Source organism: Mesoplodon bidens (genome assembly GCF_964165515.1).
Source record: "Mesoplodon bidens genome assembly, chromosome: 6".
NCBI lineage: Eukaryota > Metazoa > Chordata > Mammalia > Artiodactyla > Ziphiidae > Mesoplodon > Mesoplodon bidens.
In genome coordinates this window covers 111,893,398-111,920,370 of record NC_138162.1, presented here as the reverse complement: position 1 = coordinate 111,920,370, position 26,973 = coordinate 111,893,398, and the positions used below count along the sequence as shown (strand labels likewise).

General features: G+C 52.5%; 1 protein-coding gene across 1 annotated transcript in view; it reads right to left on the bottom strand.

Moving 5' to 3' along the window:
* Nucleotides 1-662: 662 nt before the first annotated feature.
* BLK (BLK proto-oncogene, Src family tyrosine kinase) overlaps nt 663-26,973 on the bottom strand; it is a 59,951-nt gene continuing 33,640 nt past the window's right edge. Inside the window, exons 2-13 of the mRNA XM_081237096.1 lie at nt 19,726-19,834; nt 17,384-17,438; nt 15,786-15,879; nt 14,774-14,872; nt 13,644-13,747; nt 9,154-9,300; nt 8,564-8,716; nt 7,157-7,336; nt 5,944-6,020; nt 3,271-3,421; nt 1,994-2,125; nt 663-1,306 (exon numbers count right to left, since the gene is read on the bottom strand). Coding sequence (XP_081093222.1) covers nt 1,101-1,306; nt 1,994-2,125; nt 3,271-3,421; nt 5,944-6,020; nt 7,157-7,336; nt 8,564-8,716; nt 9,154-9,300; nt 13,644-13,747; nt 14,774-14,872; nt 15,786-15,879; nt 17,384-17,438; nt 19,726-19,833 — 1,506 coding nt within the window. The 5' untranslated portion in view covers nt 19,834 and the 3' untranslated portion in view covers nt 663-1,100. The remainder of the gene's footprint in view (nt 1,307-1,993; nt 2,126-3,270; nt 3,422-5,943; nt 6,021-7,156; nt 7,337-8,563; nt 8,717-9,153; nt 9,301-13,643; nt 13,748-14,773; nt 14,873-15,785; nt 15,880-17,383; nt 17,439-19,725; nt 19,835-26,973) is intronic.

The following is a 26,973-nucleotide window of genomic DNA, read 5'->3' as shown; positions in this document are numbered from 1 at the left end:
ACTGCGGTTAATATGATGTGTCAGCGTTAGCTCATCAGTTGTAACAAAGGCACTGCTACTATTGCAAGATGTTAATAATAGGGGAAATTGGGGGTGGGGCGGGGTGAGGGGTAAATGGGGATTCTCTACACGTTTCATTTATTTTTCTGTAAACCTAACGGCTCAAAAAAAGGAAAATCTGTTACAAACAAAACAAAAACATGACAAATGGGGAGCCTCCATGAACAGTGAGGAACCTGGAACCTTCCTTGGTGTTACCATCGCCGCCTCATCAGTTTAGGCGGCTGGTCCCGGCACCACCGGAGCCCAGGGCTGCTTCGCCTCCCCCGTGCGCGCTCTGTCAGCTCCGGCGCTTTGCAGAGCAACGGCCCTCCCACCCGCGACCCCGACTCAGACCTGGAGGCCGAGGATTTCTGAGGTGAGAGCGCCACCTGCTGGTCCTACTCAAGCTGCCCTAAAAGGCTGTGACTGTCGGGTCTGCGCCCTCGTCCTGGGGGGCTGGGGGCTTGACTTTTCACCCAGGGCCGTCCGCGAGTTCCTAGCGGCACCACTCATGCAACCACGAAGGTCATGTATGCGATGTCCAGGCTTGTCACCAGGAACGACACGGGAAAGGTCAGATCTCTCGTGACTTTATTACGGAAAAGTCCCAAAGTGCTGGAGCGCAGCATGGGTCAGGTGGGAGCCCGCGGGGCTCAGGTCACCTGCGGTCGACTCCTGGCTTTTGGTGCCAGCACAGGAAGCCTCATAGGACATGATGACAAACACTTACGAGTGTGCCGGACACTATTCTGCACACCTTAGCGGGTCACCCTCGTGAAGAACATACGAGGTAGACACGACTGTGGTTCTGCCCCGTTGTGCCAATGAGAAGGCGGAGGCACAGAGAGGCTAAGTAACTCGCCCAGGGGCACACAGCCTGAGAAGAAGGTTCGTGCTGAGATCGGATCCGGAGTCCAAGCCGTGACCCACCTGCCAGGCCGCTCTACCTCTAGTTTGCTCATCTGAGAAATGGGCTTGCCGACCCCTCCCTGCCTCTCCAGCCCATCTGGGGCTGAGCAAGCCGCCGGGTGAAGAGTCCTCGTCAGTTGCACACGGGCCTAGGGCTGCAGCTCGTACTGGCCCTCGGTGGCCGTGTGGAAGTCCTCGAGCACCGACTGCAGGAACTCAAAGGTGGGCCGCTCCTCAGGCCGGCTGCGCCAGCACTCGGCGATGACGCCGCTGTACAGCTCGGGTGGGCACGAGTCTGGGCGCGGCATGCGGTAGCCGCGATCCAGGTTGCTGATGACCTCGGGGTTGCTCATCCCTGGAGGCGGAGGGGACGCGGCTGAAGGCGGCAGGGGCCCGCCAGGCACGGACCGCCACCTCCGCCCTCGCAGCCCGGCTGGTGCCACCTTTACGCATCCCACTATTTACTTTCCGTTGCTTGGAGAACAGCAGGAAATGAGGCTGTAGACGATCTCAGTGCGGGACAGTTCCTCCTGGGTGGGAGCCTACCTCGCTTACCTGTGACTGCGCGGCACGCAGGTGAGCATCACTCACTGCGCAGGTACTTGGTGAACAGGCCCCACCCCTCCCAGAGGCTGCTAAGAGGTCCCAGCCCTTCGGGCCTGAGGCTGGGAGGCTTGGGGGCTGGGGGTGGACCCTCAAGATGGGGCTTTGTACCCAAGGTGCAAGACCAAGGGAGGGGCCACGGGCAAACTAGTTGGAGGAAACCTGAGTTCAGACCCCGACCTTAACTGAATTCCAGGTTTGGGGGCTCACTGACCTCTGCTGGATGAAGGGGACACAGCTCTGTTGCCAAGAGCAACGTCCAGGAAGGGGGTGGAAGCCCCGCCCCCAGAGTGGCACACTTGGGTTTCTGTTTCAACCATTGGGCTCCATTCTGACATGCAGGTGGGCAACCCCAGGCACTGGGCATGGGACATCTGCCATCACAGTCATCTCAGGACAGCCCTGAGCAGCAGAGTCGCTGCAAAACGCAGCCGCCTACCTGGGTAGGGCACACGCCCGTAAGTGATGATTTCCATCAGGAGGATTCCGAATGACCACACGTCTGCTTTGATGGTGAACACCCCGAAGTGGATGGCCTCTGGGGCAGTCCACTTGATGGGGAACTTGGCCCCTGTGAGAAAGCCAAGGGCAGCTTTGTGGGGCCGTGACTGACTGCCCCTGCACGCCCCCCAACGCCCTGCTGTTCCTCCCCTCCACCCTGCCCTGCCTGGCGGGGTTAGGGCAGCTGTGCCAGACACAGATGCATCCAGGGAGTCACTCCGACCCCTAGGACACATGACCAGGAGTGTGCAGACCCTGGGGGTCCGCAGCATGAAAGGACAAATACCACCCCTGTCACCCGCTTTGGGTCTTTGCCCAGTGGGCTTCACTGGGCAACCAGCACGTGTTTCCATCTGGGATGGGAGAGTCCTGTGGCACCTCCCATGAGTCCTGTTTACTAACAGGAGCCCACGGCTTGGGAAAGTCATTTAACTTGTCCCTGCCTTAATCCTCTCCTGCAAAATGGAAATGGTGATACAGGACTGATATACCTCCTAGGGTCACAGTGAGGAAAGAATTCAAATCCTGCTGCCCATGAAGCCCACCGGATGGCTGCAGCCCTGGCTGGCATCCAGGACAGACCGCACGGCCCTGCCCTTGATCACCTGCACCTTGCCTGGCTTTATCCCCTGAAGTTCCCTCAGGGAACGAGTCATGTCAATCCTTCTCCCGTATCAACTGATTAATATGCTGAGCTAATATTGCTCACTAACTTGCTTGATGAAATGTATTTTGATCCTTTCAAATCCTCTTGTGAAGAGGATTTTTGCCAAAGTTTTACAAAGTAAAGTAGAGTGCGTGTGGAGACCCCAATTCAGGTATTAGGTTTTGCTGCTCATACTTTAGAGCAGTGTTTTCCAAAGTGTGTTCTGTGAACCCCTGAGGGGAGGGGAGGGGAGGTTCACAGAAGTTACATGGAAAAAGCCTTTGGGATTCCAATTAGTTTGGGAGACCCGAGGTGAGGCACGAGTACACTGTTCCTTAGCTGCAGGACTTCTCAGTGCCTTTAATATGCTGCTGTGGGCTGGGAGTCTCCAAGGGAGGGCTGGATGGACTGGGCGGTGTCTCCAAACTTACTCCCTCACAGAGCTATTCGTCCTGAGGCACCTGTGCTCTACAGGACACTTTAGGGAAATGCTGGACTAGCTGGGGGCAAGGCCCGAATTGCATGACAAGAAGTCCCAAGGGACTTGGGGAGTTGGGAGGCTCGCTCACCCTCTTGGGCAGTGTACTCATTGTCGATGATCCGGGCCAAGCCAAAGTCACCGATTTTGCAGCACAAGGTCTCAGACACCAGGATGTTGGCTGCCCTCAGGTCCCGGTGGATTGAATTCATCTGCTCGATATACGCCATTCCTTCTGCAATCTGAGGGAATGGACCCCACGGTGAAGGCCAGCGCCCCTTGGGGAGAAGGAGGACTCCGGCCGCCCTCTGCATCAGAGCCAGGGGCCCCCGCCCCTGCTCACCCACCTCTCCTCTCCTTCCAAGGGTCTGCAGGGGAGGACGGTGGCAGAAGGCAGGCAGGAGAAAAGGAAGGAAGGGGCGTGAGAGGAGGCGAAGGCAGGAGGCTGGGGAGAGGGTTTCATCTCCTCAGCAAGTTCAAGCACTGGTCCTGGAGCAGGGAGCCCTGGATTGCAATCATCGCTTAAGCTCCTTGGGGGAGGGGGAATCACTGCCCTGGCATGGAACGTGAGGGGAGGGGTCTCCAGGGCCCCAGGGTTGCGGTGAGCATTAGGTGAGCCCTGGCGGAGGACCTAACCCAGCAGGATCCTGACGGGACAGAGGCAGTGAAAGAAGAGAGCTGTTTCTGTCCCAGATCACCAGCACTGGGCCAGGAGGAGCTGTTTGTGCTGCTTGTGTGCCGTTTAGCCAAAGAAACTAACTCAGGGTTTATTCACTGCACTCCCAGTGGGTGGATGAAGAAACTGAGGCAGAGAATAGAAAGCCACTTTACCTCCTCAAAGCCAGCACTGGAATTGATCCCACTCCTCCTTAGGCTTTCATTACACTGGTTTATTCATTTATTCATTCATTTATATATTTTCATATTTATTCCTTTGCTAAATCATTCCATCACACACATGTGTTGGTATGGTGCTGTGAGGACTATAAAGCTGAATACCAAATATCTTACATCTGGACAGCATTTAGCAGTATTCATCCCATTAAAAATATGTACTATATTGTATTCATGTATGTATGTACTATATGAGCGGTATTAGAAATTTAAAAAGAAAAAAAGGTCTAGCAGGACCCAGATCTGCTTTCAAGGAGCATCCACCAGGCACGATGCTAGGGGAGCACGTGACCAAGGTGCTCTCTGCACTTTCTTGTCCAGAAAAATTGAATAGAAGTGACCTTGACCTGGGTCGTGAACGCTGATTAGGATTCTGCCAGCTGAGAAGAGAGTCAAAGGCATCCTGGGCAGAGGGCACAGTCTGGGCAGAGGGCACAGTCTGGGCAGAGGGCACAGTCTGGGCAAAGGCTCCCAGATGTGACAGGACGGGGGGAGCTGCCGTGTGGCTGCCAAGTGGGGCACATGGGCTTGTGGTTGGAGGGGAGCTTGGCATTTCATGCCTTAGAGCAGGACAAGGAGCGCCCAGAAGGCGGTGAGTGTGCGCGCATGTGTGTGTGTGTGTGTGTGTGCGCGCACGCAGTGAGGTGTGTTAGCATGATCAGAATGTGGCTTAGAAGCTGCTCGCCTGGAAGGTTCTGATTTTCTGGTTTCCTAACCTTCAGATTCTTGACCACACCTACTTATAAACTCAGGTGGCTTTTCACATCTTTTGCCTCTGGGGGACCCAAGATTTCCCAAAGGATTGACTAAGAGACAGCGGAGAGAGAGAGAGAAGGAAAAGAATGGGGGAAAAAAGGAGTGGGCAGGCTGATCACTGCGCTGTGGTTTGAAACCGGTCACCAGCGTTAATTTTCCGAGACCACCTCCCCAGCCTGTTGGACCCGGCCTGTGCTCACCTCGGTGGAGAGAAGAGGGGTGGTGACCTCAGTGCCTGCCCTGATATTAACAGCAGATAACGGTAGAGGAGGAGGGAGACGCGGGAGGGTGCCTCTCTGCAGCAGGATGTGTATGTGTGTGTGTGTGTCGGGCCGACCACAGACCAGAGCTTTTCTGCTGAGAGCTCCAGTTTTAACAGATGCACACTTGGAGCCACCAGATGTGCTTTGCTGCCGGTTAGAACCCTCAGCTAAACTCCCCGGGGAGGAAAGGTCCCTTCTCTTCCTTTTGCTCTTTATCTCACGCCGTCTGAGTCTACAGAAGGCGTTTGTGGGCACCGTCTGAGGACAGGCGAGGTCACCACAACACACGGGCCTACCGTGTGACACGGAATTCGTGGGAACTCTCTGGGTCTCCCACACCATCCTTTCCTCCCTCTCGCCCTTAGCAATAGAACCCACCTCACTCCTTCACGGCTGCCCAGGATAAAGACTACATTTCCCAAGCTCCCTTGCAGCAGGTGTTGGCTGGTGACCGTTGGCCAGGGGGCTGGGAGAGCAAGGGTAGTGGGTGACTTTGGGGACGCGTCTCTAAAGGGAGGGAGGTGGGCTCCCCCACCCCCACTTCTTCTTGCTGGCTGAGGAGGACAAGATGCTAAAGTGTGAGCAGCCTCCCTGGGTGGGAAGATGACCTGCTAAGACCTGGAGGGTGGAAGAAACCTGGGTCCCTGCTCTGAGGCGTGGCCCCACTGCCCACCCCAGACTGCCCACCTCTGGTGTTGACACATTTAAGCCGTGATGACTTTGGGCTCTCTGTCCTTCACAGCCCAGCCTAAATCTAATGGACACAACCTCTAACTAGTTGATCTTGTCAAGCCATGGGGACGGAGGGGAGGGTCTGGGGGCCTGGCCCGCTGCACTCGGTTCTCACAAACCTGGGCCGACATGTCGATCAGCCTCGGGAGGGACAGTCGGCTACCTTCATTTGTCTTCAGGAAATCCAGCAAGCAGCCTGAGGAAAGAGAAGTTGCAGCTGCACTTGTGCAGAGTGACCCAACCCTGGCTGGGCCGGCCTCTCAGGGTATGGGCTGCTCCCCACCTGCGGCGGGAAGTGGGTGGCACTCGGTCGGATCTCTTGTGCCCAGAGAACAAACCCACCCACAGCTGCAGGTGCCTCCGCTCTACAGAAACTCCCATCTCAGCCCTCACAGCACCCAGGAGGTGCTGATCTGCTACCAGCTGCTCGGAGGATGTTAGGTCTCAGCCAAGTTCAAGGTCATGCAGCCAGGGAACCGGAGCAGAAGCTGCTCATTCCCTGCACAACATTCTGAAGCATCTTCTTGCCCCCTTCACCGTCTGTTGGCAGAGATTCTTCCTCCGAGGACTAAGGGCACAAGAAAGCACCAGAATGGAGAGGCCCGTCTCCTGGGTTGGTGCAGGGAACAAACTCAGCTCCCCTTTGGCATCTAAGGGTCGGGGGATGCTCACCACAGGGGTGGCTACGAGGTGAGCTGGGGAGTCAGGTGCTCAGCGTGGGCCCCCTTCAAGACGACCTTTAAGGAACTGCATTAGCACAGCATGTTAGGATCTGACCAGAATCAGTGTATGGTCAGGGCCACAGGAGGGGTGAGAAGGAGCCCCCTGCCCCGGGAGAGCATGGCCACACCATGGACCTCAGAGGCCATCTCGCCCAACCTTTCTTCTCATCCATGTTGTAAAGTACTCAAAGGGTTGTAAAACGTTCCCTGGACTAGAACCGTCTCTGGACACCCAGCCTACTGTTCTTTGGACTTTGCCTCGCCCTGTCCTCCCCAGGGGGCATCAAGCAGTGCCAGGCACAGCAGGCGCGCTCCAAAAATGCTGGTTCAAGGGCTCCTGCACCGAGGACTCTGCTCTGTAAGGACTGCTGATCTTTCTTGTTCTCTTCACCCTTCCCTCCGCCCCCCATGCACATGGAACACCCTAGATCTGAAAGATGTTGGCTAACTGACCCAGCCCGTGGCTCAGTGATCTCCTGCGGAGGTCTCCTGGCCAGGCAAGCCCATGGCAGCAGATCAGCCTCAGCCTTCTCGGGCCCCCAAGCCTGGACTCCCACCCTCAAGCCTCCCTGCCTCTGTCTGAAGGATGCAGTCCCGGGCAGGGCACCACCTCTGGCCATGTACTCGGTCACGATGTAGATGGGCTCCTTGGTGACCACGGCGTAGAGACGGACCAGCCTCTCGTGCTGGAGAGTTTTCATCAGGTTGGCCTCACCCAGGAAGGCCTCCGGAGACATGCTTCCCTCCTTCAAGGTCTTGATGGCCACCTTGATGTTGTTTTTGTAATAACCTGAGCCCCAGGGACGGAGAATGAAGAGGACATTCAGAAGACCCAGAGGCTATGGGAGGTGATCCCTTAACCAAAATCGACATAAGCTTCCAGGAGCCATCCCTGTTCTATAGACGAGGCACTGAGGCTACAGCCGCCCCCACCCCACCCCCCGGAAGTGGTCCTGGGCTGGAATGACAGCTCCTGAGAGGGATGGATGTGCCTGCTTACCTTGCGGGATGCCAGTTTGTCCCAGCCTCCCCTGCCAGACGGGAGCCCCAGGCAGTGGAGGAACTTACCCGGCCTGGGAGGGGGGCCATTTCACCTCCTTGCCCCTACACCCGGGTCTGGGGTGCATCTCTTGTCCTTCTAGTAGCCTGCCTCCTACCCCTACGTAATGAGTCTCTTCTACCGCTTGATAGCTTCAGCGTGGCAAGGAGCATCACAGCCCATGACAAAAGCATAGAGAATGCAGAGGGGGCCTGGGGCCTCCTTCCCCCTTTCTGCGCCCTGTGATGTTTCCCTTATAGCGCCAGCACCTGCACACACCCACCCCCACCATGAGGTCCCCATCCACACTGAAGGCAGAAGGCAAGTCATGACTCAGACTTGCAACAATCCAGGTGGAGCTCCTGCCAGGGGCACCTCAGGCATCAGTCCTGGGTGCCAGAGGATTTGGGGGCGGGGCAGCAGGATCCCACCGTGAAATCATGCCCAGAGACACGGACCTTTCCAGGGATAAGATAAAGCACCTTGTGTTCTGAGAGTGCCCATGCTGGGCAGAGGAGCGACCGTCAACCGTAATTGAAGGTGAGGCCACAGGGGTCCCGAAGTTAAGGGACTGGCTAGTCTCACAGCTGCAAGTGGTGGCTTTGGTCTGTTACCAGAGTCTTGGGGCCCCTGGTTCACCGCTCACCACGGTTAACATGCTGTGGCCACTCTATGAGTTAGCAAGGCGTTCCAGGTCACACCCACATCAATGGCAAAGGCAGCTCTGGGCAGCAAAGATCGAAGGAGGGACTGGGCTAAGGGGGTGGGAGAGTTGGATTCTACTGCTTCACCATCATGTGCGGAACAGCTGAGGGCAAGTCACTTTAGTGTTCTGTGCCTCCATTACCTAATCTGTAAAATGGGTATATAGCCGCAGTCCCTTCCCCCTCATAAGCCTTTATGGGAAGCATGATGCCCTGTGCAAATCCTGAGACTTCTGTGCTTCAGGACGCAGGACAGGGAGAGACACATACTCACCCATCCAGACTTCGCCAAACTGCCCAGATCCAAGTTTCCTGACCAGCTTGAGAGACTGCCGGGGGATTTCCCATTCATCCTGGGCCCAGGGGTTCTGGAGAGCCAGGCTCACACAGGGTTGGGTCAGCCTCTGGCACAAACCATCCCCTTTCTCTACATTAGGAAAGAAGAGGTGGGGCTGGAGCCAGACTGGTCTCATTCTCATGGGAGCCACATCACTCCCAGCTGTGTCCCTGCCCCCTATAGCCCACCCTACCCCACCCCTACCCGTCGTGCACACACCACACACACACACACAGCTCTCTGCATTCATTTTGCATTAAGCAAGGGATGCTATCATTGTCTTGCTGTCTCTAAGACTGAAAATACTTGTTACTCTCCAAGCGGTCACAGCCAGTAGAGGGGATTAGGGATACAGAATGTGAATCATTATGTTGACAGTTGTCAACTCCTTAGGTCCAGCCTTGGGATAATCCTCCACCAAGATGGCACCAATAATTCACACCATCCTGAGATCTTAGTGATAGAGAGATACAAGGGCTCCTCTGGTACAAGCCCCCCAGGCCCCCTCATCAGATGCCCCCTCTTACTGGAATAATGCTGCACCAAAGCCTGCAGGGTGGGGAAGGTGTTTCGGGGGGAGATGTAATAGCCGCCTTCATCCAGGGAGCGGATCTTATAGTGCTTGATCACCTCCCCCTGGGCGGTCACATTCTTCACAGACAGAGAAAAGGCACCTGGAGGGTTAATAAAGACACATACATGAGAAGTAAGGCGTCAAGAGGGAAAACCAAGGCTGGGATTTGGGCTTCCTTTCAATACCCCGGAAAAGAGTTCCCCAAACTCTGCTCTCCAGTTTGACCACTTCCATCAAAAGTTACCTTTTCCTTCTTCTCACCCACCACCCTCCCGGAAGCCTGTCCTCTCAGCTCCATCTGACACTGTCGTTGACGTTCCCCCCCAAATCTCCCAAAACTCAGCCAGGGAATCCCAGAGCTCTGGAGCAGGCAGGATGTTATCTTAGCCATCAGGCTGTCCCCCAGCTTGGGCCCTGGGGCTTGGGGACCCTTTGCCGTGGGATGTTGAGAAATATAGAGCTGTTGGAGGGACTAAGAGACTGCCTCATTCATTCATTCATTCATTTGTTCATTCATTCCAGCTGAAAGGCTGACCCTTCCCCACATGCAATAGTAAATTACAATCCCAAGCACTCCTGTCTATGGGGGAGAACATAAGACACTCCCCAGGGGTTCTGTTCAAATCCATACACACCTCTAGGTATTCTGTCTTCTAGGTTAATGTAGCAGATGCCAAGGGTTTAAGAGCAATTTAGGTGGCAAGGGTTTTCAGCTGAACAACATTCCACGAACTGGATGGTTTTTATAAAGCGCCTCTGTCCAGCTCTCTGGGCACCACACTCCTCCACTCTTATTTGGAAGCTGAGGCCCAGAAGTGGAATGTCGCTTTGCCCCAGGGCCCTCCGCGGGCCAGCGGCAGGCTTGGGGGCTCCCGTGCCCTTCCTAAGGGCGCGCCTACCGCGAGCAGTACCACCCTTCCCCGCCAGGGGTCAGGCTCGGACACCTCTTGTCCTGGGTGTGGGCGCTTGATTTTGCTCTGCGGTGTTTGTCTTCAGGCGTCTTTCCTCCCCCATCAGCCCATCAGTCCATCTCAAATCCCTTCTCCCCTAACCCTTGGCCACTGCGCCTCTCTTATTGCCCCCCTGCAAAAGGATGCGGAGAAGCCTTGCGCCCCGCGGCGCGCCCTGCCTCCGCCACAGCCCGCCCCACGCGGCCGACCCCAGCCCAGCCCGCACGCGGCAAACTGTGGCCCCGACTTCGCCCCGGGTGGGTGCAACGCGCCCCGGTATCTCAGGAACCAGAGAGTGGCTCTAGTGAGTCCATTCATCCGCGCATCACCCTAGTGAGGAAAGGAGCTGTTCTCCCCATTCCCTCCGCTGCGCCCTGCTTGCGAATCCTCTAGATCAGCCAAGGAGACTGGGCTCTCCTCCAGCAGAGCCTCGGAAGCTCTGATTTAGGGCCTCTCTCTTGTGTGGGCTCCTCCTAGGGACTGTCCCCAATATCTGTTTACAATCTGGCATTCCTTCTTCTTAAAGGGGACTTCAATCCTCGCGGTTCACAAAATCCGGATCCCCTTGTCCTGTCTCCGTGCTGCGTGTGGGCTGCGCTGGGCATAGACAAGGCTGGGTTCCCAGAGATTGAGATTTCTTAACACTGTAAGGACCACCTGCCCTTGAACTGGGAAACTAGTCAGTCCTCACACAGATACCAATTAAATGAAGCTTGAGAAGCTAAGGGATGTCCTGGAGGGCTCTCGGGGCTAGAACTCGCTCCCTGGCTTCTGGGGGCAGTGTTCCTTCCCCATCTCCCATCCTCTGTCTGTGGCCTCCAGATGCTTTGGAGTTCGGTGGAGTGTGCGCATGTGTATGCAGGGATGTGTATATGTGCGTGGGGTCCTGAAGCCTCAGCTCCATCTGGCCAATCCCAGCCTGGACTAGCTGGGGAGGGGGGCAAGGACAGGAGGAGACACCCGCCACCCTTAGAGACCCCTTCCTCCTTCACACTGAGGTTGGGGACGCCCTTTCCCTCCAGGGGGTCCCTTAGCAATAGGCAACAATTGAAACATCATTTCCGGGTGAAATGACGTGATGTCTGGGATTTGCTTCAAAGTAAGAGTGGTGGGTGGCGATATACACAAAACGAGATTAGCTGGGTTGATTATTGTTGAAGCTGGGTGTTGGGTACAGGGGCTCCATTATACTATTCGCTTTACTTCCGTATGCATTTGAAATATTCTACAGCAAACAAAACACATATGTCATCTCTAATGATTCCCATATTGTTTCTTGGACATAGGTGCACTGCTATTCAAATGGAGTAGTGGCAATATCCTAATATGTATGTGTATATAATCTAATGCATCCATGGGTGCATTTCCGGAAATTCTGCACAGAGTGCCCCAACGCACCACTGCATCCCTCCACCTCCCCCACCTGATTCTGACCCTTTGAGGGGCAGTGAGCTGTGGGAGCTCCCCTGAGCCTCCAGTGGGTTGTAAGCAGCTCTCTTTGTCCAGCTTTTGCTGCTTTAGTGTTTCCACTCCCTGCAGTTCTCAAGCCATGGATGGAGTTGAAGGGTAAGCCAGCGGGCAGGGGAGGGGGTGGTGCTCCCACCAGGAAAGCCCTGTCCTTTCTCTTTGCCCCAACACAGGGGGCCAGACTCACAGCCCAGCCACCCTCCCTCCCCTTCACCTCTGATGTCACTGCTGCCACCTCCTCTCCTGTAACGGGTCCCTCTGTGCAGTGTCCTGATAACAAAGGCTTTCTTCGCCCTGCTTGGGAAACTCCCCTCCATCCACCCAGGTTAGGCCAGTTTGACACGCTTTAGAGCTTGTGAAGATTTTTGGTGCCCCTCAGAGGATCTGGGCCCTGACGCTTGTTCACTGTTGGTCTTGAAGGAGTCACTTCTTCCCTCAGGGAGTCAGTTTTCTCATCTTTCAAATGGCGGTTTTGGCGCAGTACCTCAAAGATGGAAGACTAGTGGCAAACGTGTACCAGGAAGCATATATAACAAGGTTCACAGCAGCACGTTCATAACAGCCCCAAACCGGAAACAACCCCAAGTCCACCAACGTTAGTGTGGAGAAATAGCAATAACTTATGGAATATTCATACACTAGATTCCGTATAGCAGTCACAGTGAACTGCTGCTACCCTCAACAACACGGGTGAGTGTGTTATGGGCTGAATTGTGCCCCCCCCCCACAAATCCCTGTGCTGAAGTCCTAACCCCCGGTACATCAGAATGGGACTATCTTTGGAAATAGGGTCTTTAAAGAGGTGATTACATTAGAATGAGGTCATTGGGGTGGGCCCTGATCCAATATGACTGGTGTCCTTATAAGAAGAGGGCATGAGGACGCAGACACACACAGAGGGATGACCATGTGAGGACCCAGGGAGAAGACGGCCGCCTACAAGCCAGGGAGAGAGGCCTCAGGAACAACCAACCCTGCTGACACCTTGATCTCAGACTTCTAGCCTCCAGAACGGTGGGAAAACACATTTCTGTTGTTTAAGTCCCCCAGTTCCTGGTACTTTGCTTCAGAAGGCCTGGCAAACGAATACAGAATCTTACAGTGTTGAGTGAAAGGAATAGGATGCACACAAAAACTAAAAAGTATGATTCCATTTGTATAAAGGTGAAAAACAGACAAAACATGGGTGGTAAAACTATAAAGAAAGATAAGGAAGGATTTCCATCCAAGTCAGGACGGTGGTGGCTTCTCTGGCGGGTGGGGAGGTGAAACAGAAAGGGGCACCAGTGGGGGGACTCTGGGTGTCTGGAATGTTCTCGCTCTTGTGGTCACACAGGTGTTTACTTAGCATGACTCTATGCTTATAATTATGCACTCATGTATAATTTATGCAATTTTTAGATGTGTTTTATACTTTATAGCAGAAAGAACTTTGAGGAGGAAAGACAGAGAGAAAACTAAAGACAGAGAAAGAGAAAACCCAGTGGCCCGAGGGTGGTGGCAGAAACATTCTGCTCGGTCAGTGGGTTTGAATCTATGAGTCCCCCAGATCTCAGTGATCACTGCCCCCTCCTTGTATATCACAAACTTATACTTCACAGGCTCTTGGAAGTGTCTGAGTCACAGCCTCTAGCTGAGATGATCTCTAAGGATTCTTTCAGCTCCCAAATCCTTTGATTCCAGACGTGGCCCTGGGTCACACCCCCTTTTCTGCCCCCCGCCAGCCTCAGCACCCCTGCTGACCGAGGCAGTGCGAGACCAGCCCGAGATGGGAGCAGCTCTCATGCTGGGCACACTTCCAGCGGGGCCCTGGGAGAACTGTCCACGTGTACAGCCTCACGCTCAGTTACCGGATACCCATGGGCTGTCCTGGCTGGCCTGATGTGGGAGGGACCCCCCGGGGTGGAACGCCGCCAGGTTCTCCTGCCTAGCACCCCACACGCTGGCCCCCTCCCAACTCCCAGAAGCAAGGCTGCAGGTGGGGCTCCCGGGCTGCACGGGGAGGGCAGTGGAGGCCCAGGCTTACCTTTGCTGGTTTCGCTCTCTCTAATAAGAAAGGAGCCAGCCTTATTGATTGGAGCCAGAAGCTGCCTCTCGGCATCTCTCCGGCAAATTGATCGAAAGAACCACCTGGAAAAGAAAAGCACAAAGGCAGACAGACCTCAGGGAGTGGCCACACTCCCGGGGATATTGTCACCCAAGTCCCTTCCCTCCAGAGATAAAATGTGTTCCTGTTGCCAACTTAACCCTGAGCTGAGCCCCTGACATTTTGATACATGAAATACCGCTCGGTCCCTTTCCCTGCTGTCAGCGATGGACTTGGTGTTTTTTTGAAATGAAAGGCGAGTAGTATTTGGTGCCCTTTGTTAATTTCGCTCTGGGAGAATGCACCTGACACCTTCCCTCACAGCCCACCCTCCTTGGGGTTGGGTCTCTAGTGCCCCTTGAGCACAGGCTGGTCAGGGTGGATGTGCCCGCCCCACACTGGTCCAGGGACAGGCACAGGGCCGGGCGTGCTGGGCAAGGAGCCCTCCTGGGGGCGAGCATTGCTGGATGGGAATACTAGACGAGGCGGCAAACCCGTGCCAGCTCGTGAGTTTGACAGACTCTGAGCTCCTTCAGGGCCGGAGTCACGTCATAATGGGTTTTGCATCCTCCCGGGTCCTGGGCAAAGCTGGGGCTCTGGCTCTGTTTGCTCAGGGCACTAATGCTCGAGGCCCTGGCTGGTGCCGTGTGCAGGTGGGTTATGAGGATATTGGGGCGGAGCTGTCCCCTGAGGCCCCCATCCTGTGAGTCTCCCGAGGTGCAAGTCCTGAGTCCTGTCCTGGAGGCAGGGGAGGAGGGTGGCTGATCAAGGCGGTGGGACATGGGGTCGTCTCTATCAGGTTAGCCAGGAAATGGGCAGCTCCCATTTTACAGATGGGAAGGGTGAGATGGGCTCCCTGAGTGACACCCTCAGTGTCACACAGAGATTTAAACGTTGCTGGGACATTAGACAAGCCTTTCCCAGCGGCACCAAGTCCCCACCCCTCTCCTGCCCTCTCTGTGCCGGGTTCACACCTTGCCCTGCTCTTTAGCTACTTTCTGGCTCTGCCCTGCACAGACTAGAAGCAGCCAGCACACGCCTCCGCTCTGAGGGGCCGCCTGTCCACTTACTTTTCCACTTCCAGGGTCTCTATTCGGGTCACAAAGTTGCTGGGCACGTAGCCTTCTCTTCCTGTGATGAGAGACTTGGCCAACCACCAGTCTCCAGCTCTAGGTGGGAAAGAAAAACAAAACAGGTAGCAGCTCCCACAGGCCTCTCTGGGCAGCTCACAGCCCACAGCATCTCACCCCTGGGAGGCAGAGGATTCGAGAGGCAGGGGGTCGGGCAGAGGGAGGGAACTGGGGCCAGTGGCTCAGTGATGTGGGGTGTCCAGGTCATTCCAACTCGCCAGCATCCGATGGGCCCAAGATGCTCCTGGTCCAGGGAAGGAAAGTGAACAACGCAGCCTCCAGGGGAGGTTTGTCTCCATAGCCTGATCCGCCCAAGAGGGCCCCAGTCCTCTGGTGAGCCGCCTTCCTCTCGATTAATGGGACACATTTAGGGTTTGGGGAGTGAGTTTGGACTGGGTGGGAAAGACAGAAACAAGGAGGGCTGCGGAGGAGAGGACCAACCGGATCCCACAGATGGTCAAAAGGTCGGGGCCTTCACACTTTATCGCAGAACATCAAGAAATAAAGGAGCCCTCAGCCTCCACAGGACAAGCCCGACGTGCGAGAGAGTAGCTGTAGAGCAGTTTCTGAGAAGAAACCCTGGATAAACTAAAGCTGAATTCACAGGTAGGGTCTCCTGCGAGATCTTGTCTGGCAAGGGAGACAAATCTGGACACAACAGACTCCAGCCCAGAGCTGTGACGGAGCAGCCAGGCAAGCGCTGTGGGCATCAGGAGGGCTTCATGGAGGAGGTGATGTTAAAGGTGGGTTTTGAAGGAAGAGCAGGATTTTGACAGCAGAGCAGGAGGTAGTGAATACGAACCCCCTACTACTGAGTGACTGGGCTGGGCTGGGGGGCAGGGCACTGGAGAAGGTATTCTGGAGGCAGCCGTGTAGGGCGGTGGGTTGGGGGAAAGGTAGGTGGGCGGGGGGTGGGGTCCTGCAGTCACAGGGACGGTGTCGGGACACTTACTCCTTCAGGATCTGCAGCTTCTCCCCCTTTAGCATCTGCAGGTCCCGGTCGTTCACGGCTTTGTAGTCATACAGGGCCACCACGAAGTGTTCCTCTAGGGTGAACAGGGAAGAGGTGGTCACTGCTTGGGCTGCTAGAGCGATGGTAGGGGCTGGAAACATCCTGAAGATCTAGGGAGATCGGCTGTGCGGACCTGAGGGCCGCAGACCCACGTCTGGGAACCATCCCTTATCACTTCGGAGGCCGTGACCCTCCCCTCTCTTCCCCTCCTCCCCCTGCCCTCCCTGCCTCTGTTCCAAGGGGAGTCGTGGTCTCGGAACAAAGCAGCTGTAACTTAGACCTGTAACGGTACCCAGGGCCCTGTCACAGCGCTCTGGCTGGCAGTACCCAGACGAGCTGCTGGTCCCTGGAACGGAGCGGGCTCCAGAGCTTGGCTTATCGTCTTTCCAATGACCACTGCTTTTCTGCACAGCTCTGGGGAGCGAAGACCCCCCGCCCCGAAAAAGGCCACGGGGAGACCACTTAGCGTCCCCAGAAGTAGATGACTCAGCTTTGTCACCAGAGTGTGGCTGTTCACCTCCCCTCGGCGGGAAGTGGGGCTGGAATAGATGACAGAGGCCTCCTCCGGTTCTGAGACTCAAGGTCTTGTGCCAAAGGCAGCTGGTTTTACTTCCTTCTCCTGAGCTTCCTTCCTGGAGATGCGAAGCCCCGGCGGGAAGTAAGGATCGCCCCTAATGGTAATTAACCGTGATCCTCAGCAGACAAGACAAGAAACACCAGGCACCAGGCCACTAACTGGGTTCCAGCTCTTGACTGAAAGACTCTGAGCTCCTGGGCGGGGGGGGGCCGCATCGTAATTAGTTTTGCATCCTCCGCAGTCCTGGGGCGGAGCCGGGCTCCGGGTTGTTTGTTCAGCGCAGTCGTGCGAGGGCTCTAATGCCGGAGGCCTCCCCGTGCTGGATGCAGGTGGGTTATGAGGATGCTCGGGCAGAGCTCTCCCGGAAGCCCCATCCTGTGAGCCCCCTGCCCCGGCCTGAACCCCCGAGGTCATTCATTATGTCAGAGGGCCGAGGTCATTCATTATGTCACCTCCACAGTCCGGCCCATCCGAGTGGCAGTGGAGACCTGGGGTGGTTAGAAGGCCAGCAGGGGGCCTTTGAAAGTGGGCTGGGAAACTAGACATGGGAAACTCCATCTGGAACAGAGCAAGGGCTGGGACGCAGAGCCATCGGCCTTCGCCCTTGGAGGTTGGCAGCTAGAATTTTTGAAAGCCTGGGTTTGACGATGCTGTTTGTATTTGCTGTAACTCTTTTGGTGCTCGTTCGTAGTTTGTAAAGTCTTAAAAAAAAAAAAAGCCCACCCAGGCTCAGGTACACTAAATGAGCTGGTGCTTGGCTCCTGGAGGGACACCCCCCAAGGGCAGGTGAAGCCTAGGGCACCTCACTCAGCCTCCCCCCAGGCCTCCTCCTCTCCGACCCTCGAGGGCCCGTCTTCCCCAGGAAGCTGCTCCCACCTCGGCCCCTGTTCCAACTGCACGAAGCCGGGGCCCGGAGGATGTGGCCAGGGGAGCCTCAGCTGCCGAAGCAGCCCCTTCTTACCTTGGTCCGGGTGCGTGGTGTCAGGAGGGGGCGGAGCCAGGTGGTTAAACACGACCTAGAGCGGAAATGCACGTGCTCTGTGTTAGGCCACGGCCCGAGGCCAGGGCAGGGCAGGAGGGGTGAGACTGCTGGGTGCCAGCTGGAGGGTCTGGGGGAGCCTCTCTGCTGGCCCAGGAGGCTACACAGGTAAATTCTACACGTGCTGCCTCAAGCCCCAGGTGCCAGTGCCACGTCCCACAAGCCGGGACCACCTGCCCAACCACACACGAGGCTGGAGGAGGGGTACGTGGGGATGACCCAACTTCGTAAGAGGCAGCCGTGGAACTGTGGGAGGAAGCCGTATCACCCGGGTTAAAATCCTGGTTCTTCTTTAAAAGAGAAATTGCAAAAGAGTATTTGCTCTCAAGGGAAATTATTTTAAAAGCATATTTCCCTCAGACTCAACAGATGTATTCCCAGGTATGTGCCCTGTAGAGAAACCTTTGCACCGGAAGGCTCCCAGAAAAAAAATTACAAAAATAAAAATCGCTGAAATGTGGAAATCACCCTTTGACCAAAGATAGACGAATAGACAAACTGGAGCGAGTCATGCAACGAAACCCGGGGCGAGTTCGTGGCTACAGCACCAGGCATCCCCGTGGATAAAACCCACAAACGTAACGGAGATCCAAAACCCACGTCTCGGACGAATACGTGCTGTCTGATTCAAATGATTTAAAGTTCACAATGGGTAAAACCAAACTGAAGAGTGTTTAGAAACACATACACGTGTGATCACACCGAAAAAGCGAAGCTAAGGAATGATTCAACGCTCTCAGGATAGTGGGGCCTGGGGTGGTGAGGATACACTGGGGGCAGCGGACAGTCTCACCCGGTCACCTTCTACTTCTGAAGATGACGCAGCTGTGCTGGCTCTTCATTCTGTTCTTTGTTCAACTTGACATATGCGTTCCCAATTTTTTTTGGCCACGCAGCATGTGGGATTCCCCCACCAGGGATCGAACCCGTGCCCCCTGCATTGGGAACATGGAGTCTTAACCCCTGGGGCCACCAGGGAAGTCCCCAAATATTCTTTTTGTATTCCATATTTATTGAACACAATTTTGAAGTAGCACTTTGCAAAATGGCATGTATAGCGTGGTTCCATTGACAATATAAACGTGTAATATAAATAACCCACAGAAAAGGGGTCTGGAGGCAGGAGCTCTGAAGTGCTAACTCCAGGTATCATTGGGCAGTGGAATAATGAGTATTTACATTTTTTCTCCATAATGAATAGATATGATGTGACTTTTTAAAAAGTTTAAAACCTTCCAGGCTCTACTACTTATTCGCATATAACAAACACAGTCGAAGTCGATGTTTTCCCAGCTGATCATTCATTCATTTAACAAACATTTCATTGCTACCTGCCAAGCCCTGCGCTAAATTGGGACATGGATAGATAAGATTTCTCTTAAGAAACAGGATTGGCAATCCCCACTCCCCTCCCCCATCACGTCACTGTCAGAATAAAGCAATGGCCAGTCGAATGTGCTGGTGAGGGTTGGGGGACCCAGGCATGACTCCCAACTGCCCCAAACCAAAAGGGGGTAGGTGGCCGGGTGGGGAAGACACAAACATCGTCATCTAAAAGTGCCTCTTTGGGAATGCTACCGTCAAAGGGTGCCAACCGCTTTGTGAACAGACCAGAACTGCATGACCGACTCCATGAGAACTTGAGGGCCTGCTGCGGAGGAGAGGGCCCCTCCAGTCCTAGGCTGCCTTATCCCAGGACAGCAAGCTGCTTGGAATGCCAGCAGCAGTGCCATGAAAGGGACAATGACCATCAGGAGCTTCTGGGCAGGGGGTGGGGGCAGCAGATGTTGCTAAATGCCTCAGACACCCCCTCGCCCCACCCTTTCTTCAAGTTGACATTTTTGATTTCCTTTCCTCTTCAAGGCTGCCCATGTGCATTGAAAACTGGCTAAGAATTACCAGGAGCCCCCTAGGCCCGGTCCTGTGCCTTGCACACCTGCATATGGTCACGTCTCCATCAGAAAGGCATTCTTACTGTACCCATTTTACAGATGCGGTCACTGAGGCACAGAGGAGTTAAGTAACCTACCTGGAAGCACACCGCTCATAGATTTAAGCTCGGCAATCTGGCTGCTAAGCTTGGTACTATGCCACCACTGCAACATGGGTCGTGGTGGCAGTGGGAGGGGCCTACTTGTTGGTGCCCCGCGTTGTCTAGAGATGGCGCTGGTGCTGGCTGGAGACGAGCAGCAGCCCCCGAGCCACGCGGGGGAGCTCCGTGCGCCCCTCTCCCACCCCTCCCGCCGCGCACAGCAGTCACTCACCAGGGGCGGCAGTGGTGGGGCCTCTTTGCCCTGGGTGCCGGTCTTCACAGGGCTCCATCTGCCTTTCCCCTTCTCCTTGGCCTGCCTTTTGCTGCTCACCACACCCATCCTGTCGGAGAACACACAGCAGATTGGCGATGTGAGTAGGTTTTCAGAGCCTCTGTGCACAAGAGCGTCCCCAAACCCCTTCCGGTTGCCGATTAGAAAGGTGGGGAAGCAGGGGGGCAGTGAAGGTCAAAGTCAGAACATGGGGTCAGAAGGGGCTTGGGTGGGCTAAGCTTGCCTCCATCTTTTTTCCCAGAGCAGGAGGAAGTGGCCCAGAGAGGAGAGACTCCTGGGTTTAGGACACAGAGATGGTCTGGCCTGAGGAAACTGCCAGAAACCGCCAGGGTGGATCCCAGGCCCCTGGGGGTAGGAGCCTTGCCGTCTAGAAAGAGGCTGACCAACGTGTCTGGTGGTCTGGGTTTCAGTCTTCACTTGGGAAAGTCACATTGCCTCTCTTGGCCCATGTTAGAACGTTCTGAGGATCTTTCCAGCTCAGATTTTCAGGTGAGATGCTGTAATTTAGGTCACAAAGATAGTACAGGCATCTAATGCCAACTTTTCAACAATATCGGGGAATCTTCTTGAGAGGTGAGTGAAATACGATCAAGATTTTTCTTGGGTAAAGAATCTCCAAATGACAGATGTGGGAAAGACCCCGGGGACCACGGCCAAGAGCACCGCCACTTCACCACCACCCCCATTCCAGGGCCAGCTGTTCAAGGAGAGCTTACGCTTGACCAAGAACTTCACGTATCTTGTATCATCCTTTCACGTCTCTAAAATAAGCGCAAGTAGGAGGTCTGAGATGTTAAGCAGCTGGTTCCCGGTCAAAGAATTAAGCAATGCAGAGGCAACTGTGGACCCCTGGCTGACACTAGACCACTACACTTACCCACATTTTGGATAACGGATTATGGGGTTGTACTAGGAAGGGCTGCTGAATTTTATCAGGTGACTATTTAATATCTATTTATATGATAATTTTCTTCTTTAATTTGTTGATGTAATGAATTATGTTGATCAATTTTCTGCTACTGAAACATCTTTGCATTCTGGAATAAAAGCTATTTGGTTACAGTGCCTTAGTCTTTTTGATACACGGATGGATCCTATTTGCTAATATTTTATTTTGAATGAAAATCTATATTCCTGAACATGATTAGTCTATAAGGAATTAACATTAAGATGACTCTGGCTTCATAACATACCGGGGATCTCTTTGTCTTTCTTCCTATGATCTTGAATCGTTTAATAACGTTGGGGTTTATCTGTTCTTTAAAGACTACATGGAACTCAGCTGGTAAGTTATCTGTTCCTGGGGCCCTTTTAAATAGTAGATCTCTAAATAAATTTCCAGTTTCTTCCACAGGAATTTGTTGCCATTTTTCCTCCTTCTTGCACCACTTTGATAATTTATATGATTTATAGGACATCTTTGATTTCCTCTCCATTTCCAATTTACCATGAAGTTTTACATCGTATTGTTTTGTAATTATTTTCATCTCTTCTCTTTCTTGATTATGACTTATTTGTTGTTCCCAATATAAATTAAATGTACTTCCAATAATTACAATTTTTAATTGGATAACATTATCTGAAGCTTTCTATGACCAAATAAAGTCTTAGCCTAGCTTTAAAATTATGAAAAAGGAGAGTAAAATCAAACCAGCATGAAAGTGGAATAGGAATAGACGTATCATCAGTGACGCATAATAATAAGAATGCAAACAGATTCCAGTACATATGGAAACTGCACATATGAAAACAGTGGCATTTTAATTCAGTGGAGAACTGAGGGTTTATTTTAATAAAAGGTATTGGGGAAATAGCTATCTACCTAGAACAAAATACAATTGGATGCCAATCTCACACCATATTAAAAAAATAAATTCCAGGTGTATTGAAAAAATATATTAAAAATTAAAAAATTTTAATTGGAAGAAAATTTAGGAGACCATACATATGACCCAGAGCTTGGAGATAACAATTGACAAAGATGGAATAGCTAGAAGCTGAGAGAGGACAAAAAGACATATTCATAACAAAAGGACAGATTCATAAATGTTAAAGGTACTACACAGTAAAAGAAACCATCATGAAGATAAGCAATAGATTGGGGAAAAGATTTGCAAAGCATATGGCAAACAAATGTCCGCTTATTCACAGAGGTCATGAAATTTGGCAAGAAGTATGGGTTTAGCATATAATCTACTCAATAGAAAAATGAGTAAAAATTATAAATAGACAATCCATCCAACACAAATCAAAATCACTAAAAAGGCATGTGAAAAATGTTGAAATTACTTACCAACTGGAAAATGCAAATCAAAGTAACAAGAATGTTGCATCAATAAGATTGGGAAATATATAAGAGGAATGGTAATACCAATTGTTGACGGTAAAGAAAAGGAAAATTGTGTTTTCTTACATTTCTGGTACAAAAGTATTTATTATTGTTATTTCATCTGTTGTTTCCCACTCCATTTCTAAGATGATACCTCTGTGAGGTCTGGGATCTTTGCATTACACATTGTTCATCCAAATTGCTAAAACAGTGCCTGGCACAGAGTAAGTGCTTAATAAATATTGAACAAATAAAATATGAAATATTGCCAAACTTGTAGAAAGCAATCTCTCAAGTTCTATTAAAATGAAAAACTACACATACCTTCCGATTTACAATCCCACTTCCAAGAATCTCACTGCTACTAAGACATCCTTATATAGGAATATATGAGATACAAACACGTTTATTGCCGCAATAGTTGTAGCAACAAAAAACAAAAGAAACTTTGTAACTGCTCACCAACTGGGGAATTGTTGAGTAAATCTGCACTTTAAAAGTCTCTAAAATATTATGCATCTATCAAAAAGAACATGTTAGATCTTTACCAGCGAGGCTAAGAGGAATGGCTACAACATATAGTTAGGTGAGAAAAGCAGGATGTGAAGAAGTGAGGCTGTCCCATATTCGGAAAAACCAAAGAATGAGACAAGAAATCCCTACTTAGGCACATGCACATGTTTTTATATTACATGGAAATAGGTTTGGGAGGGTAAACACGAAGGTGTTTACTTTGGTGATTGGTGGGGGAGGTAGGGACAGCAGGGGAGGCAGAGACAGAAAGGGAGGAAGCCTGCCACACCCAACAGAAAAAAAAAGGCAAATTTAAAAAAGTGCGTGTGTGGGCGTTAATGCAAAGCAGGACTCCAAAAAGATGTTTCCTAAAGTGTTAATATTGTTTATCTCAAGTAATGAGACCTCGTGTGACTTTTACCTTCTTTCGTATGATTTTATATATTCCTTGAATCCTTTAACAGGAAGCATAATCTTATTGGTACAAGCAGAAAGTGAAAAGAGATGTGAATGACTTGCCGGGGACCAGAGGGGGCGTAAGGCCTGGACCCGGGTCAGCCCCAGCTCTGGAGAACGGCTGCCTGGGCCTCAGGCCTTTCCTCCCTGTCCCAGCCTCCTGGCGCAATGAAGCGTCAGACGGCAGCAGCTTCTAGAGCTTTCCCGACTTGGACACCTGCTTCTGCACCTGCCCGAATGACCAACCCTATCTGGTCAACCATACTGCCACCAGTTTTAAACTTCCTGGGCAGACCTTTATGTCCACTTAAATAGCAGAACTGAACATCTACATGACTTGACAGGAAGTAAAATTCCTCAGATTAAATCACCACTACTTACACTTCCTCGTCCTTTGACTCCTTAGCAGTGTGTATGCAGATGCTTTTCCATGGGTTTTATAAACACATCGGTTCTCTAGGGTTCCTCCACCCCAGAGGCTCTGACTGGAGCCTGAGTTACCCAGAAAGCCATGTGACAAGCAGAGCTGTGTCCCCGTGCTAGGGCTGCCACCCCGCTGTGATATGTTGGCAGTTTCAGGCTGGGTGGAGCCAGGAAACAAACGCAGCGTCCACGCAGAAGCCCAAGGCAACACGTGCGGCTGCCTGGGTGTTCAGGGGGCTTTGTTGCACTTAAAGGGCACTGGCCTCCTCCCAGCGGTGAAGGATGGATGGGAGGATGTGAGTTGTGTGTGTGTGTGTATGTGAGAGAGAGAGAGTGCACACACGTGCACCTGCGTGTGTCTGTGAGTGCATGACAGAGCAAGCATGTGAATGCACCCGTGTGTGTGCTTGTGTGTGTGTGTGTGTGTGTGTGTGTGTAGTGCAGGGGGTAGGGGTTAGAAAGAGGAGGGGATGTTGGGGGAGGCGACCTCTGCTTGTTTATTTGAAACGTATTAGACGCCCCTGCCCACCTTGACCAGAGCAGGGAGATCAATGTAGGCCCCAGGGGAGACGCTTAAACCCTGAAACACAGCCTCAGCCTGGCAGGGGATGTGGCAGAGGCAGTAACTAAAAATAGAGAAACTGGAAGCCCTTTATTCACAGTGGCCAGCATTCCACAGGTTGAAAGCACTTGACATACATGATTCATTCAATATTCATGTAGCATCCATAGGGTGGTTACAATTACAGTAAGTCTCCTACACACGATCGAGTTCCTTTCCGACAGCGCTGTCGTTAAGTCCGAAACAGCCTAGGTACCCAACTAACACAGTCGGCTATACAGTACTGTACTGTAATAGGTATACAATGCTTTTCACACAAATAATACATAAAAAACAAACACAAAAAATAAACATTTTAAATCTTACAGTACAGTACCTTGAAAAGTGCAGTAGTACAGTACGACAGCTGGCATACAGGGGCACGTTCGCATCTTTGAAAGTTCGCAGCTTGACGGTTCGTATGTAGGGGACTTACTGTATCCTCATTTCACAGCTGAGGATGGAGTGGCAAGGTGGCTTGTTAAGGTCACACTGAAGGTGACAGAGCCGGGTGCTGGAGGGGGTTCTCAGCCCCCACGCTGCCCCCGACCTCCCTGCCCAAAGCAGGTACATAGGTGCCCTGCCTGAGGCTCCATCCCCTGGGCCCACAGCTCAGGCTCAGACACACAGTCCTCTCCTCTGTGGAGGCTGCACCTGCCTCCAAGGCCCTCCTGCCGGGAGGAAACCCCTCCAGGGAGCTGCTGGACGGGGGAGGTCTGGAATTCCAGGCAGAGCCTTGTACAGCCGTCTCCAACCTCCCTGGTCCTGGGGGGAGTGGGGGGTCCAGGCAAGCTGGGCTCAAAAGCAAGCCACGAATTGACTGCGTGAACCTGGGCAAATCACCTCATCACCTAGGCTCAGTCTGTGACCTATAAAATTGGGAAGTATGAAACTACTCCTCGTTTTCATATATAAAGACTTCCTGAGGGCTTCCCTGGTGGCTCAGTGGTTGAGAGTCCGCCTGCCGATGCAGGGGACACGGGTTCGTGCCCCGGTCCGGGAAGATCCCACATGCAGCGGAGCGGCTGGGCCCATGAGCCATGGCCGCTGAGCCTGCGCTCCGCAACGGGAGAGGCCACAGCAGTGAGAGGCCCGCGTACCGCAAAAAAAAAAAAAAAAAAAAAGACTTCCTGAGAAAACATACTCTGAGGTGAATGCCGAAAAAAGCCAAACAATGGACTTTCTTGTTGGGGGGTGAAGGGGCAGTTCTGTTTCTGTGGAAATTAAACCAGGTTTCAGCGCACTTGTCTGCTTGCAATGCCCTATGGGTGCGCTTCCTTCATCCCGATCCTGGCTTTATGGAATGCCATATTTTCAGCATGTTTTTAAACAAAAACTAATAACGTGTCAATTATGTCTTGCCTACTTGGCAAATCTTTGTCTATTTTTAGCCTTTCACAGATGTCTTTTAATTATGCACTTACCCATGATTACAGACGTAATTCCAATGACTACTTGTGTACAATTAGGGGGCAAATGCACCAAAACATTAAAACAGTTGTGCAAACACTATTACCCAGATGAAAATGGTTGTCCTGCCAAGACTGAGCTGTCGGCAGGCGGGTGGCAGTTCATTCACCAGCTGACGTGCTCAAGTCCGAATTCAACACATGGAAAATGTTTGGGGATGTTGACCCATAATGCACAACTATACAGGTTTTATAGAGTTCAAGGACCAACAGCCTGTACCTAAATCACATGGTTGTCATGCGGACCAAACAAGATGAGGGTCAGAAAGGAACGAGAACAGAGAGGGTGCTAAATACATTCTAACTAGAGGATGAACTGGGTGACAGAGGAGAGCTTCATGGTGCCCTAAGCTGCCACTGGGGTCCTTCGGGATTTCCTAACCTTTCCTTTGGGGGTGAGAGCCTGGGTGGTGGTGGAGATGGTAGGTGGGGGACAGAGGCCACCAAGGATGGCGGGCTGTCGTGTGGCCCCGGGAAGTGTTGACGGCTCTGAGTCCGTCCACCTGAACTGGCTGCTCCAGAAGCAGGTTATTTGAGAGGCAGGAGGATGATGTGGTGGAAAAAATCTTCTGCATGAAATCAACCCTGGAATGCACATGGTTGCATGACAGAAAAATCAGTTTGACTCCGGTTTACTTTTTTAAATTTAATTTTTTTAAATTGAGGTGTAGTTAATTTACAATGTTGTGACTCTGGTTTATTCTTTTAAATAGCAGGTACTGTCATGTGTTAAGCGGTCCCCCTGTGCCAGATCCTGAGCCAGATGCCCCATGAACACTGTCCTGTTAGAGAGAGACCATGGAGCACCGTTGACAAGAATGCTGAGGTCTGAATCCTGGTTTCGCTCCTTTTGACCTGTGTGTCCTTGGGTAACTTGCTTAACATTTCTGTCTCTTAGTCTCCAGATGGTAACAGTTCCTGCTCCCAGAGTGTGGTAAGGATTAGATTAGTTATGACATGCTACTGGTACATCTTAGAACAGTGCCTGGCTCAGAGTGTTTAATAAGTATTTTACGATTATTCCACATATACAAATAATCAACAATAATATTTCCTTTAGTAACTGTGAGACAGCCAGTGCTATCTTCTTTCTACAGATGAGATGGACTTGAGACTTGAAGCCACGTGAGCTGCGGAGCCAGCCTTACACCCACCTCTGACTGGTTCCTAAGTCTGGGATCTGGAAACACTGCCATGTTATTAGCCGAAAGCTCTACCCTCTGACTTAACCTGCCAGACATGGGTGGGCAGCTTCAGGTTGGAACAGGTAAGCCTACGTGCAGACCCAGGGCCCATCCTGGGCGCTGGGCGTCGTGATGAGACGCCAGCCTCTCACTGGTGATTTCTTTCTGCCCTCGTGGAACATTTGCCTACTTCCAAGCATTCCAAGGCCTGCC